Genomic DNA, 14,785 nt, shown 5'->3' on the forward strand with positions numbered 1-14,785 from the left:
CTTAACAATTTAAGGAGTCAGGGGCAGTGGCTCACCCCTGTAATCCCAGCACTTTGGGAGGCCAAGGTAGGTAGATCACCAGGTCCGGAGTTCGAGACCAGCCTGGCCAATATGGTAAAACCCCCATCTCTACTAAAAATACAAAAAGTAGCCGGGTGTGGTGGTGCTTGCCTGTAGTCTCAGCTACCCGGGAGGCTGAGGCAGGAGAATCACTTGAACCCGGGAGGCAGAGGTTGCAGTGAGCTGAGATCATGCCACTGCACTTGAGCCTGGGTGACAGAGCAAGACTCTGTCTCAAAAACAAAACAAAAAAATAAGGAGTACTGTTATTTTGTAGATGTCCTCTAACTTGGTTATTGGTTTCTAGGAGAATATCACAGAGGTGAACTGCTCTTCTTATCATGTCAAACCAAAGTATGTATCAATGTGATTCACAAGTGATACCAACCTCAGTTTGGTTAAGTTAGCATATGCCAGGCTTCTTCACAGTAAAGTTACTATTTCTCTCCTCCATATTCTGTTCTCTGGCAAGCAAATCATTAAGTTCAACCTACACTCTACGGGGTGGGGAGTTCCACTTACTGAAGACAGGAGTATCTACTTATATTATTTAGAATTTTTTTTTCAAGACAGGGTTTCACCACGTTGGTCAGGCTGGTCTTGAACTCCCGATCTTGGGTGACCCGCCCACCTCAGCCTCCCAAAGTGCTAGGATTACAGCTACCTCACCGGCTTTAGAATATTTTTTATAAGATTTGTAACTTCAGCCTGGTGTGGTGGCTCACGCCTGTAATCCCAGCACTTTGAGAGGCCAAGGCGGGTAGATCACGAGGTCAAGAGTTCGAGACCAGCCTGACCAACGTGTTGAAACCCCGTCTCTACAAAATGTAGCTGGGCATGGAAGATTTTTATTAAAATTATCAGTATCGGCACAGACTCATTTATCTTATGCTTTTGGCTTAATCATACACTTTATTTTTAAAACTTTTTTTTTTTTTTTGAGATGAAGTCTCACTCTGTCACCCAGGCTGGAGTGCAATGGCGTGATTTGACTCACTGTAACCTCTGCCTCCCAGGTTCAAGCGATTCTCCTGCCTCTTGAGTAGCTGGGAATACAGGCACGTGCCACCACACTCAGCTACTTTTTTGTATTTTTAGTAGAGACGGGTTTCTCCATGTTGGTCAGGCTGGTCTCTAACTCCTGACCTCAGATGATCCACCCACCTTAGCCTCCCAAAGTGCTGGGATTACAGGCATAAGCCACCATGCCTGGCCTGCCTTTTCTGAGTTAGGATACAGATACCACTGTTGTAAGTGACTCCAGTATTCAATATGGTAACATGCTGTACTGACTGAAGCATAGGATCAACAGACATATATGAAATCCCCATAGACAAATTCATAGATGGATTATTGATTGTTTAAGACAGGGGAAGGAGCAATTGCTAATGGGTTTGTTTTGGTGTGTATAGGGATAGGGAGACAGGTTATGAAATGCCCTAAAGCTCATTGTGATTTTCATAATATATAGCACTAGAAATCAGGCCGGGCACAGTGGCTCACACCTGTAATCCCAGCACTTTGGGAGGCTTAGTTGGGTGGATCACCTGAGGTAGAGAGTTCAGGACCAGCCTGACCAACATGGAGAAATCCCATCTCTACTAAAAATACAAAATTAGGGCCAGGCACAGGGGATCACGCCTGTAATCCCAGCACTCTGGGAGGCTGAGACAGGTGGATCACCTGAGATCAGGAGTTCAAAACCAGTCTGGACATGATGAAACCCTGTCTCTACAAAAAAAAAAAAAAATTAACCAGGCAAGGTAGGTGGCACATGCCTGTAAGCCCAGCTACTTGGGAGGCTGAGGCAGGAACACTGCTTGAACCCAGAAGGCAGAGGTTGTGGTGAGCCGATACGGATCTTGCAACAAAAGCGAAACTGACTCAAAACAAAACCAAACCATTTTATAGGTGAATTGTATATAAATCATCTCAATAAAGCTGTTATGTAAAATGTGTGCAGCTTGAGTCATAACTATTGTCCTTATTATAAGCTGTGACCTTTACCAAGTGACTTCTCATGCTGTTGTCTTAGTTCTACGATGGGCATAGTGTTATCTTTTTTATCAGATTAAGATTCAATGAGATTAAAATGCCTAGCAAGGTCTGGCATGTAACCAATGCTGCCTCATCCCAGTAACCCCTTGTCTCAGGACCTATTTATTTTCGTATTCCCTGTCTAGAACATGCCATCAAAGCCTTGCTCTCAACAGCAGCAACTCAACAAACTTTCCACTCTTGCTGGTAGCACTGACTACCTCAATGCTCTCACCTCTCCAGCCCATGACATGCAGCATCCTCTCATCTCTGCTGGGCCTCACTAATCCTACCCAGCCACCAGCCTGTCCTAACCATGGCAGGCACCATCACAAGGTCTTGTGGTAATCTCTTGTAAAACATTCAGTACCATCTGGTGTCGTTGGGTCCTCGGAGCCGCATGCAAGCTTCCGGAAAGCAAGAACTTTTATCTTTTTTACTGCTGATGAAAATAGGACTTGGTGTGTATTTGTGGGGTGACAATCTTTATGTACTTTATGTACTGATGTGGAACGATCTCCAAGATCTGCCAAGTGAAAAAAAGCAAGACTCAGTAGAGTGAGCTCCTAGCTTTGCACAGAAGGTGTGGGGGGAGAATGCACACCCACGTGTGTTTATATATGGCATGGGTCTGGAAGGCTCCTCTTCGGCTCAGGCTACACTTGGATCAACAGTTCCCACTCTGGTTCTTTAAGAATTGGTCCATTTTTAGAACCAGCACCTCCACTGAAAACGAGGTCTCCAACGCCTTGGTTTGCTTTAGATGACCAAGGCATTTTAATGCCACAAGTAGTGTGGAAAAGACCTCAAATGCAGCACCAGGATCTCAGCTCTCCTCAGGCTCCTTCTCCCAAGAAGCCAAATAGGAGAAGAAATCAAATGTCTGAGCAGCCCCTGATGGAGAAAAGACTAGAGTTGAAACAGTTTACATGAAGGCAATTTATTAACAGAAAACATTTTGAGGAGTCTTGTTCACAGACGGCGACCACGGCGACCCCCCTTCCTGCGGGTGCTGTCAGAGGGGATGGGGGTGACGTCCTCTGTGGGGAGGAAGAGAAAGCCTCATCATTGCCTGCAGCTGGATGGGAAGGGCCCCGAGGCCTCCCTAGAGACCAGTGGCCTAACCAGTCAGCAACAGATCCTGCTGCTCCCAAAATGACCCCCCAGTATGTAACAGATGGATGTGAAGGTGGAGCGGCCTCATCTGCCAATTCCTCGAATTTCCTGACATGGTCTTAACTCACTTTCCAGAAGGGGAAACAGGCTGAGAGTTATGCAAGATGTCAGAGGCACAGGACAAATCCAGGTTTTCTTTAGCCACCATCTTCTCTAGAGAAAAATGTCTCCTTTTCATTAAGTAAAAGGAGACTGAAAAGAGTCTGAAAAAAAAATCTTTCAAGGCTGGGCGTGGTGGCTCATGCCTGTAACCCCAGCACTTTGGGATTCAGAGGCTCAGGCCAGTGGATTGCCTGAGGCCAGGAGTTCGAGATCAGCCTGAGCCACATGGCAAAACCCCCCTCTTAAAAAAAAGAAAAGTCAGGCATGGTGGCACACACCTGTAGTCCCAGCTACTTAAGAGGTTGAGGTGGGAAGATCCCTTGGACAGATCCACCCAGGAGGTGAATTACAGTGAGCTGAGATTGTGCCACTGAACTCCAGCCCATACAACAGAGCAAGACCCTATCTTAAGAAAAAAAAAATCTTTCGAGGAGGACACAGTAGGAACTTTGGCCAAAGATGTCAGTGTACGTTGCTACTAACTGCACAGAAACAACGTGCAGGGAAGAACTAATGTCTCCTTCCCGGGGGCTGTAAGGAGCCAGGAAATCACAAGCGTGAGAGTACTAATAATGAAAGCTGGTACCCCCCACTTCATTTTTGGTTGTTATAGGACTGGCATCCCCTACTGATATTTAATAGGCAGAAACCAAAAATGCTGAACACCCTACAACGCAGGAGATGGCACACACAAAATGCTAATAGCAATGCCCTCAAGAACCAAGTTTCTCCTGCACCAGGCAGTGTAGGGCAGAGATTCACAAATGAAACAGGACTTTCACATCAAGGTGACACAGATATTTACGAAGACTTTAAGTCATGAGGTGCCTCTTGCAGGCTCCCTTAACAAACTTAACTGACAAAAGTGACCAGACCAGCCACTGTGTTTCCTTCCACTAGGCACATGAGCTTTCTGGGGCCAGAACTTCACAATAAATCCAAGTGTTAGCTAAAGGGGTCACTTACCAATCCGCCCGATCTTCATACCCGAGCGGGCAAGGGCTCTGAGGGCCGACTGGGCTCCAGGTCCAGGGGTCTTGGTCCTAGAAAATGAAGGTTTAAGTTAAGAAAAGCCGTTGGCCAAGCCAGTGGAAGATCCCCTTTCTAAGATCCCAACACCCTGACAGTTCAGAGGTCTGCAAACTTTCTGTAGAGTCAGACAGGGCTGGGCAGGGTGGATAACCTGTAACGCCAGCACATTGGCAGGCCAAGGCAGGGTGGACTGCTTGAGCTCAGGAGTTCAAGACCAGCCTGGGCAACATGGCAGAACCCCGTCTCTACAAAAATACACAATTTAGCCAGGTGCGGTAGCACTACTACTAGTAGTCCCAGCTACTCGGGAGGCTGAGGTGGAAGAACTGCTTGAGCCTTATAGGCAGAGACTGCAATAGGCTGAGATAGCACCACTACACTCCAGCCTATGAGAGTGTGACCCTGTCTCAAAAAACAACAACAACAACAACAAAAAAGCCAGACAGTAGATATTTTAGGTTGAGGTGCCACTATGATTTTTGTTGTTCTGTTCTGACCACTGTCTGTCCTGTCCACCCAATAGTCATCTATTTTAGCTTTCATGCCCCCAGCACTCAAGCCCATGTCCTTATCTTCTACAGGACTCCACCCCTTCCCTTCTCTGATTACACCTCATGCCACTCTTTCCTTCACAGGTACCCAAGTTCACCCCTACCTCGAGATCTTTCCTTGCAGTTGTCTCTAGCTGGAATCCCCTCCTCTTGTCCTTCCTTGACTCCAGACTCATCGTTTAGTTAAATTACACTTTATCACCAAACTCCCTACTCGTGCTTCCTAGCATTTGTCACAAATGAAAACCACAGATACTCCCTGGTGCTCTGTGGTTTAAAGTCTGACTCTCCCACCAGCCTAGGTCCCCTACAAGGAGGGTAGAGACCATGTCTATGTTTACCATCACTCTCTTCTAGGACCTAAAACACAGCTCCTGGTATAGAGTGGGTGCTCAACACTGAGCTGCTGGGGAGTGCACAAAAGAGCCAAGTATTAAATACGTACGTGCCTAAAATATCTTGTTCAAGGTCACAACAAAAAAACCCAAGCCTCAACCAGGTGCTCCAGCGCCCAGGCCCAGCAGTTTTGTTTTTAACCACCCAGCCATAGCTCCCCCACACACTCGTACCTATTTCCTCCTGTGGCCCGGAGTTTGATGTGTAGGGCAGTGATACCCAGCTCCTTGCACCTCTGGGCCACATCCTGGGCAGCCAACATAGCAGCATACGGCGAGGATTCGTCTCGGTCTGCCTTCACCTTCATCCCACCAGTCACACGGCAGATGGTTTCTCTGGAGACAAAAGCCCAGGGTCATTTTTCCTTGTTCAACAAGAAGTGCTTACCATGTCCTAATGAGTGAAGAGCACCACAGCTCAGTCATGGTGGAAGACAACGGTCATGGGCTCTGCCCTCATGGAGATCAGTCCAGTGGGGTTGAAAGGCCCAATTTAGCTAAACTTAGTATTAACATTTTATATATTTACTTTTGCATTTAATCCTTACAATTACTCCATGAGGTTGCCACTACTGTCCTCATTTTACATATGAGGAAGCCAAAACTCAGAATCTGAGTGACTTCACACCAGTCACAACTTGCTAATGGTAGTCAAATCCACACCCAGAGCTCACTTGCAGTCCAGTGCTGCTCCTACAAAGGGGACTAAGGAAAGAAGAGAACTCCCAAGAAACCAAGGAGCCAATGACCATCACGCTGTAAGGACAAAGAATGTGTTGCCTCTCTTGTAACCCCTGGGAATCACAATTATTTGTGGGCTAAATGGACAAGCACACTTTCCTTCCTGGACGAAACAGTTTCTTTAGAAAGAACCCCTTGTATTGCTAGCCCGTCCCAGTCATTGCTTTCCTCAGCCTTTTGCCAGCTGGGTTTTGTGCCTCTCCACCCAGGTACTCACTTGCCGGAAAGATCAGTGACATGGACAAAAGTGTCATTGAAGGATGCAAAGATATGGCAGACACCAAATACATTCTCTCCTTCAGCCACCTGAGGTCCAAGGCTGATGACCTGTTCTTCCTTCTTTTCCTTCCCCTTTCGAGGTGCCATTTCTGAATGGAAGGAAAAGAAACTCAAAGTTAACAGACAACACATTTCCAGAATCCCTCTCCCCTGGCTATGAAAGGAAACCCTAAGTCTTGCTTCTTCATGTCCCTGTCTCCTTCTATCCAGGACTCTGCTATATTCTCTCACCTAGGCCTCACTACAACTTCTTTCTCCTTGCACTTGGTGGGGATGGGGGTGGGGGTGTCAACTGTGGTCATATAGCCAAGTGCCATGAGAAGTATTCTCTCCCCAGAAACTCCAAAAGCACAGCTCACAGCACCTATAGGATAGAAGCCTAGGGTTCTAGCAGCAGATGCCTGAAGACTACATCCCAAAAGGAAAGAAGAAACCCAAGACCAATACCTACCCATGTACTGGTAACACCATCCCAAAGACCCTTTATGGGGCGGGGACTTGCCTGACTCCTGAATGAATTCCTCAGCTTAGTACCAACACAGCCCTCGAGCCTCATCTCCTGTTTTCCCATGCTCCACCTGATCCCTTCAAAATCCAAAAATGCAATTGATCTGACACACACAACTATTTAGAAAGAAATCTTTCACCAGCATCAAATATCAAAGGCACTAAAACACATCCAAAAGTCAGGCTCATGGAAAAGACCCAGTCCAGAAATCTTATCTGTCTCTCGGATCAAATAACTCTAACCTGTTATATGGCCTTCTAAGTGCAATGGTACTGTCACAGGATCTAAGGGCGGAAGAAACTGACAGGAGGAAGCCAGGTGAGAATGAATGAGAATGTGGAAGGCTAGAAGACTGCTTCCTATCTAAAGCCCCAAGCCTTCTGAACCTCCTGGTATTCCGGACAATGTAACATTTTCAGAAGACACTAAAAGCTAATATCGGTATTCCTGCAGATGGTGAGTGTCTCAGCCTATGGTCATAGTAAGGACAGTGGCAAAACCAAACCTAGATACGAAGTGTTCTAACTCCCAGTCCAGCACACTCTGCCTCCTGCCTTGATGTCCTACTCCACAAATAACTACCTCAGACCCAGAAAAGTCTGTCTCAGGTGTTCCGGATCTCCCCTGTGCCTTCCCTATATGACCTTTAGTGTGTGACCACACTAAGTACTTTAAAACTCGGGTGTACGAAGTTAACTGTTCCGATCTTCAAATCAGACTAACGAACACGACACCGTGCGTTAATTATTGTGGCAAGGCGCCACAGGAGAGAAGCCCCAAGTTTTGCCTGGAGAAGCGCAAAGAGGCTCCATCAGATCATAACTATGTAAGCATGAGTATGTTTCGGCATGGTGGCCATTCAGTAAATGCCAATTTGCAGTTTCTCCGTTCCTAACATCCCCTAAAGCAATGAGCAGAGTGGTCACTGGGGGTATATAAACGCAGGGCAAGGCAAGGGGGTCGGTATATAAACGCACAGCAAACATCGGTGCTGGACCCTGAGCGCCCCCAACTTGCAACATGCCCAACTCAGCAACGGAAAGAATCGCCCGGATTTAGAAGCATCCTACACAGGGAGAGTTTTCCTTGCTTTCCGTCTTTGATCACTACAAACCCACGGGATCGGTCTATTATTCCTACTTTGCAGACGAGGAAACAAAGGAGTTTAGGCGTGGGCCTCCGATCTCCACGAAAAAAGACGGCGAGGTAGAGGCGGGAGCCTCCATCTGTCCCGCTCAAGCGCGGCCGCGGTCATACTGCGGGGCCGAGGCCCTAAAGGGCTGAACCCGCACTCACCCTTACTTCACCAGCTCCTCCCTGAAGCAAGACTGCCGCCTTCCGAAACCAGGCGCGAACTCGATCCCGAGTTGGCTAGCATCCAAGTGGGCCAGCCGCGCGTCTCTTGCCCGGCACCTAACTCGGTTCCCACGGAAAGACCCCAGCTCGCGTCTCCAGCCCCACAGGGCCCCCTTGCCGAAGGATGCCCCCCGATTGTCCGCGTCCGGGCCTCCTACCTGCACGTTGTCTCCGGACTCCACACCGGAAAGAGAGAGTGGAAAAGGGCGGAGCAACGGGTCACTTCCGTGTCCCGGAAGTATACCTCTGAGGTCACGGGGCGAGGTCGGCTGCCGGAAGACGCCGCCATTATTGCTTCTAAAGAATTTAAGACTCGTCCTAGGGAAAGACGGTTTATTACTTAAGAGGAAGCGAAAAGAATGCGAGGGATGGTTGTCGCTGCGAGCGGGTCTGCTTACGCGACCGTACGAAACGGCTACACCTGCAAGGTGAGGTGAGCCTGTATTCCATGATGGCGGTGACCGTGGCTAGAGAGACTTCCGCTAGCCTGACTCCCGCCCTGGCAGCTTCGGAGCGACAGCGCCCCTCGTGGGGAGCAGGGGAATAACAACAACAAAATGGCCTTAATCAAAGCCAGGGTGGCGCCTGCCGGTGGTCCCAGCTACTCAGGGAGACTGAGGATCTCTTGGGCTGAGCAGTTCGAGGCTAGCCTAGGCAACACAGAGAGACGGGGAAAACCCCACCGTAATCTCGTACTTTGGCATACTATATACTAGGCAAAATAAGAATAAATTCTTCAGTATGTATTTACAGAACGGTCTGGGCTAAACAGTTTATATGCATTGCTTCATTTCCTCAAGACGTTATCAAATAGACACTTTTGATTTCCATCTTACAGATAAAAGATGTTAACTGAGAGCATACATTTGCGGATGGTTTGGAATTCTAACTTCAAAGCCCATGTGTTTAATAGCCACTTCCATATAGCCCTCTAATAAATACATTTAAAAAAAATTTTTTTTTTTTTTTCGAGACGGAGTCTTGCTCTGTTGCCCAGGCTGGAGAGCGGTGATGCGATCTCGGCTCACTGCAACCTCCGCCTCCCGGGTTCAAGAGATTCTCCTGTCTCAGCTCTCCAAGTAGCTGGGATTACAGGTGCACACCACCATGCTCGGCTAATTTTTTGTGTGTCTTAAGTAGAGACGTGGTTTCACCGTGTTGGCCAGGGTGGTCTTAAACCTATGACTTTGTGATCCATCGCCTCAGCCTCCCATAGTGCTGGGATTACAGGAGTGAGCCACCGCACCCAGACTCTAACACTATTGAAGGACCTTGAAGATTTGGGACAATGTGTTGGAGCTACGGGAATAGGCCAAGAAGTGTACTTCGCAGAGCTAAGCAAGCAGTACATACATTTTATATATAATATAAAATTTATAGAATTCCATGTAGAAATTTATATGGTATTTTTGTATTACATATTATATAAATATTACAAATATATTTTTTCCTGGCGCGGTGGCTCATGCCTGTAATCCCAGCACTTTGGGAGGCCGAAGCAGGTAAATCACCTCAGGTCAGGAGTTTGAGACCAGCCTAACAAACATGGAGAACCCTCTGACCAACATGGAGACACCCCATCTCTACTTAAAATACAAAATTAGCTGTGCGTGGTGGCACATGCCTGTAATCCCAGCTGCCAGGGAGGCTGAGTCAGGAGACCTGTTTGAACCCGGGAGGTGGAGGTTGCAGTGAGCTGAGATTGCTATTGCATTCCAGCATGAGCAACAAGAGCGAAAGTTCTGTCTCTAAAAAAAATATATATATATATAATGTCTTCATATATCCTGTGGCTCCAGCCTGGGTGACAGAACAAGACCTTGTCTCAAAGAAAAAAACATTCACTCTGCTAAACTGAAAAACTCAACATGCCTTTTTTTTTTTTTTTTTTTTTTAAGATAGTGTTTCGCTCTTGTTGCCCAGGCTGGAGTGCTGTGGCGTGATCTCAGCTCAGCTCACTGCAACCTCCGTCTCTTGGGTTCAAGCGGTTCTCCTGCTTCAGCCTCCCAAGTAGCTGGGATTACAGGTATCCGCCAGCATGCCCAACAGATTTTTGTATTTTTAGTAGAGATGGGGTTTCACCATGTTGACAAGGCTGGTCTCGAACTCTTGACCTCAGGTGATTGACCTGCAAAATGCTGAGATTACAGGTGTGAGCCACCATGCCCAGCCTCAACATACCTTCTTGTTGATTGCATTTCTTCCGTGACAAGTGAAGTCAGACATCTCTTTATGGATTGTTTTAACCATTTACATCTCTTCTGTGAAATGTCTGTGCTTTTTGTCTTTTGTTTTTTTGAGATGGAGTCTCGCCCGTTACGCAGGCTGGAGTGCAATGTTTTGATTTCAGCTCACTGCAACCTCTGCCTCCCAGGTTCAAATGATTCTGTTGCCTCAGCCTCCTCAGTAGCTGGGATTACAGGTCCCTGCTAATTTTTGTATTTTTATTATTTTTTTAATTTTTAAATTGTATTTATTTTTATTTATTTTTAAAGATGGGGTTTCACCATTTTGATCAGGCTGGTCTCGAACTCCTGACCTTAGGTGATCTGCCCACCTTGGCCTCCCAAAGTGCTGGGATTACAGGCCCGAGCCACCATTCCCAGTTAACTTTTTCTTTTTCCCAGGGGACTGAGCACCTTCAAACATAATAGAAAACTTACTTAGACATTATGTCTGCCCTTCCTTCCAGAATGTAGACATTGAGAGGGTAGGAACCATTGTTTTTGTCACTGATGTGGCCCGAGTATTTACAACAATGTCAGACACATCCTAGGAGCTCAGTGAGTGCTCCCTGAGTGAGTGAGCCGAGAGCGGAGGGTAAGCGCACCCCTGTGCTGGCAATGTTGGCAGTGCAGGGGTGGGGTGGGGTGGGGAGAGCAGATACGGCAACAGGGAGGTAAGGCCCCACAGAAAGTGGCTCTGCTGCCCTCCAGCCTCAACTCCATTCCTCTCTCCTTATTCACTACACCCCAGTCCTATCGGCCATTTTTTAATTCCTAGAGCTCTCTAAACACCTACCCACCTCAGGGCCTTTGCATCTTCTATTCTCCCTGCCCAAACCTGTTCTTCATACCTTCGCGTAGCTAATTCCTACTCTACTCTCAAGTCTCAGCTCAAATGCCATCAAGTGCCTGACAGAGTAAGCACCCAATAAAGATACAGGTTTTCAGCCAGGTGCAGTGGCCCATGCCAGTAATCCTAGCACTTTGGGAGGCCAAGGCAGGTGGATCACCTGAGGTCAGGAGTTCAAGACCAGCCTGGCCAACATGGTGAAACTCCGTCTCTACTAAAAATACAAAAAATTAAAACAACAACAACAAAATACAAAAAATTAGCCAGGCACAGTGGCCGGCGCCTGTAATCCCAGCTACTCAAGAGGCTGAAGCAGGAGAATTGCTTGAACCCAGGAGGTGGAGGTTGCAGTAAGCCGAGATCACGCCACTGCCCTCCAGCCTGGGTGACAGAGTGAGACTCCATCTCAAAAAGAAAAAAAGATATATGTTTTCAGTATTCATTTATAAAATATATATATTGTATCTCACTGTTGCCCAGGCTGGAGTGCAATGGGGCGATCACAGCTCACTGCAGTCTTGACCTCCCAGGCTCAGGTGACCCTCCTGAGCAGCTGGGATTATAGGCACAGGTCACCATCACTGTTTAGTTTTTCTACTTTTTGTAGAGAAGGTATTTCACCATGTTGCCCAGACTGGTCTCCAACTCGTGAGCTCAAGTTATCCTCCTGCCTCGGCCTCCAACAGTGGTGGAATTACAGGCATGAGCCACCAAGCCCCACAGTTTTCAATATACATTATAAAAATATGCTATTATTGGCTGGGTGCAGTGGCTCATGCCCGTAATCCCAGTACTTTGGGAGGTTGAGGTGAGTGGATTACCTGAGGTCAGGAGTTAGAGACCAGCCTGGCCAACATGGTGAAACCCCATCTCTACTAAAAATACCAAAAAAAAAAAAAAAAATTAGCTGAGCATGGTGGTGTATGCCTGTAATCCCAGCTAATGGAGAAGCTGAGACAGGAGAATCACTTGAACTTGGGAGGTGGAGGTTGCAGTGAGCCAAGATCGAACCACTGCGCTCCAGCCTGGGCAACAGAGTGAGACTCCATCTCAAAAAAATAACAAAAAAAGATGAATAAATAAATAATATAATAATAAAAATATATTATTATCATCTCATTTCACAGATGAGAAAACCGAAGCCCAGAGAGGTTACAATTTTTGCCCAAAGACCCACAGCTAATAACTGTTTGCAGAAACAATAAACATGTTGATTAAACAATCAAAGTGGAGTTTGACAGCAGTGACTTTGATTGTTTCTGGGATAGGCTAAGGCTTCCCTGTGGAAAAATTTGTCCTGAGGTGATTGTGTGGGCTGCCTTCAGCCATAAGATCAAGGCCTGCTCCCTCCAAGAAGCCACCTGAGGTTTGGAGGTCTGTTTAATACAACTCTTAACAAAGCAGGAACTCATTCCACAATACTCCATTCCCCGCTAACATACTGAGGAGCTCATTACTTAAAACAAAAAAGCCCTCTCCTTAAAAAAATACAGACATGGCTCGGCACAGTGGCTCACGCCTGTAATCTCAGCACTTTGGGAAGCCAAGGTGGGCAGATCACCTGAAGTCAGGCGTTTGCGGCCAACCTGGCCAACGCAGTGAAACCCAGTCTCTATTAAAAATACAAAAATTAGCTGGGTGTGGTGGTGGGTGCCTGTAATCCCAGCTACTCAGGAAGCTGAGGCACGAGAATTGCTTGAACCCGGGAGGCGGAGGTTGCAGTGAGTTGAGATCACACCGTTGCTCTCTAGCCTGAGCAACAAGAGTGAAACTCCATCTCAAAGAAAAAAAAAGAAAAAGGCAGAGCGAAGAGTACTGAAGGTCTAAGGAAAGGGGCGGGGTGGGTGGCTGAATTAAACAGAGAGGGCCAGGCAGCCTTGCTGAGTAGAGGTCTGAGCAGAACTGTGAGAGGGAGAAGGAGCCAGCCTTGCTGGTGCCTAAGGGAAGATGGTTCTGGGCAGAGGGAACAGCATGTGCAAAGCCCAGAGGTGGGAGTATGACTGGCATGTTCTAGAGACAGCAAGGAGGCCAGGGTGGCTGGTGTGGAGTGAGCCACGTTGGGCGGGGGTCATTGGAGGTGGGGAGGATTGTGTAGACTCTGTAGGCCTTAGAGTTCATTGCAAGGACTCTTACTGAGTGGAGCCACTGGAGGGTCTGAAGCAGACAGTGACAGAACTGACTTCTGTTTTCATCGGTGCACTCTGGGTGCTCTGTGGGGAACAGACTCCCAGTGGGGTGGGGGCGAGGGGCAAAAGTGGAAGCAGGGATGATGGTTAGGAGGCTTTTGCAATGAAGCAAGTGAAAGATGCTGGTAGCTGAGATGGAGGAGGCATTGGTAGAGGTAGAAAGAAGTGTTCAATATTTGGTTATATTTTGTAAATGGGGGCCAGGTGAGGTGGCTCAAGCCTGTAATCCCAGCACTTTGGGAGGGTTGAGGTGGGCGGATCAGTTGAGGTCAGGAGTTCGAGACCAGCCTGACTAACATGGGAAACCCCCGTCTCTACTAAAAATACAAAAATTAGCCGGGTGTAGTAGCACACAACTGTAATCTCAGCCACTCGGGAGGCTGAGGCACAGGAATCAAATCGCTTGAACCCAGGAGACAGAGACTGAGATCACACCGCTGAACTCCAGCCTAGGTGACAGAGTGAGACTGTCTCAAAAAGAAAAAAGAAGAAGAGAAGAAAAGAAAATGGGGCCAGGCATGGTGGCTGACTCCTGTAATCCCAGCACTTTGGGAGGCCGAGGCAGGTAGATCACCTGAGGCCAGGAGTTTGAGACCAGCCTGGCTAACGTGGAGAAACCCCATCTCTACTAAAAATACAAAATTAGCCAAGTGTGGTGGCAGATGCCTGTAATCCCAGCTACTCGGGAGGCTGAGGCAGGAAAATCGATTGAACCCAGGAGGCAGAGGTTGCGCTGAGCCGAGATCATGCCATTGCCTTCCAGCCTGGGCAACAAGAGCAAAACTCCATCTCAAAAAATAAAAGAAAGAAAAAAAGAAACGAATGTGGATCCAACAGGATTTACTGATAGACTGGACATGAGGCATGGGAAAAGAGTGTTGTCAATAATGATTCAGCATTTATGGCTGGAGGAACCAGAAGGAAGAGCTGCCCTTAGCTGGGGTAGGGAAGTCAGAGAGTGGAGGAGGTTTTTAAGGAAGATCAGATGCCACTCTAGGCCTGGGTTTGAGCTGTTTATTACATATCCAAGTGAAGCTGTCAGAATGACAGCTGGGAAAGATGAATCTGGAATTGAGAAGTGGATCAGAGCAGGAGGTGTAAATTTGGGAGTCTCCAGCATACAGATGGTATTTAAAATCACAAGACTGATTTTAATCATGAGTCCCACGAAGGGACTGCATGTAGATAAAGAAGAGACTAAGGACTGAGTGCGAGAGCAAGGGTATAAAAGAAGGAGAGAGCCAGGAAAATAAGCCGTGAACAGAAATGGGAGGAGACCAGGAGAGG

General features: G+C 47.4%; 1 protein-coding gene across 2 annotated transcripts; it reads right to left on the reverse strand.

Annotated features, from left to right (window-relative positions):
* Positions 1-3,021: 3,021 nt before the first annotated feature.
* RPS14 (ribosomal protein S14) lies at positions 3,022-8,428 on the reverse strand. Of its 2 annotated transcripts, none has more exons than XM_035288565.3 (5): positions 8,396-8,428; positions 6,312-6,462; positions 5,528-5,689; positions 4,342-4,418; positions 3,022-3,137 (listed from the first exon to the last, which is right to left on the reverse strand). In XM_035288565.3, the coding sequence occupies exons 2-5, from the start codon at positions 6,458-6,460 to the stop codon at positions 3,070-3,072; spliced, it is 456 nt and encodes a 151-aa protein (XP_035144456.1). In that variant the 5' UTR covers positions 6,461-6,462; positions 8,396-8,428; the 3' UTR covers positions 3,022-3,069. The 2 variants fall into 2 exon arrangements, with proteins under 2 accessions (XP_035144456.1, XP_035144460.1); XM_035288569.3 differs by having other exon boundaries at positions 8,178-8,428.
* Positions 8,429-14,785: the final 6,357 nt, after the last annotated feature.

Source organism: Callithrix jacchus, chromosome 2, assembly GCF_049354715.1.
Source record: "Callithrix jacchus isolate 240 chromosome 2, calJac240_pri, whole genome shotgun sequence".
Classification (NCBI taxonomy): domain Eukaryota; kingdom Metazoa; phylum Chordata; class Mammalia; order Primates; family Cebidae; genus Callithrix; species Callithrix jacchus.

What these genes read in the sequence shown, in the direction of transcription:
- RPS14 (XM_035288565.3), bottom strand. Translation starts at nt 6,460, where the DNA reads ATGGCACCTCGAAAGGGGAAGGAAAAGAAGGAAGAACAGGTCATCAGC. An exon ending in CGGGCCACAGGAGGAAATAG is followed by an intron (nt 4,419 to 5,527) that starts GTACGAGTGTGT and finishes TTCATTTTCTAG; the next exon opens with GACCAAGACCCCTGGACCTG. An exon ending in TATGAAGATCGGGCGGATTG is followed by an intron (nt 3,138 to 4,341) that starts GTAAGTGACCCC and finishes TCCTCCCCACAG; the next exon opens with AGGACGTCACCCCCATCCCC.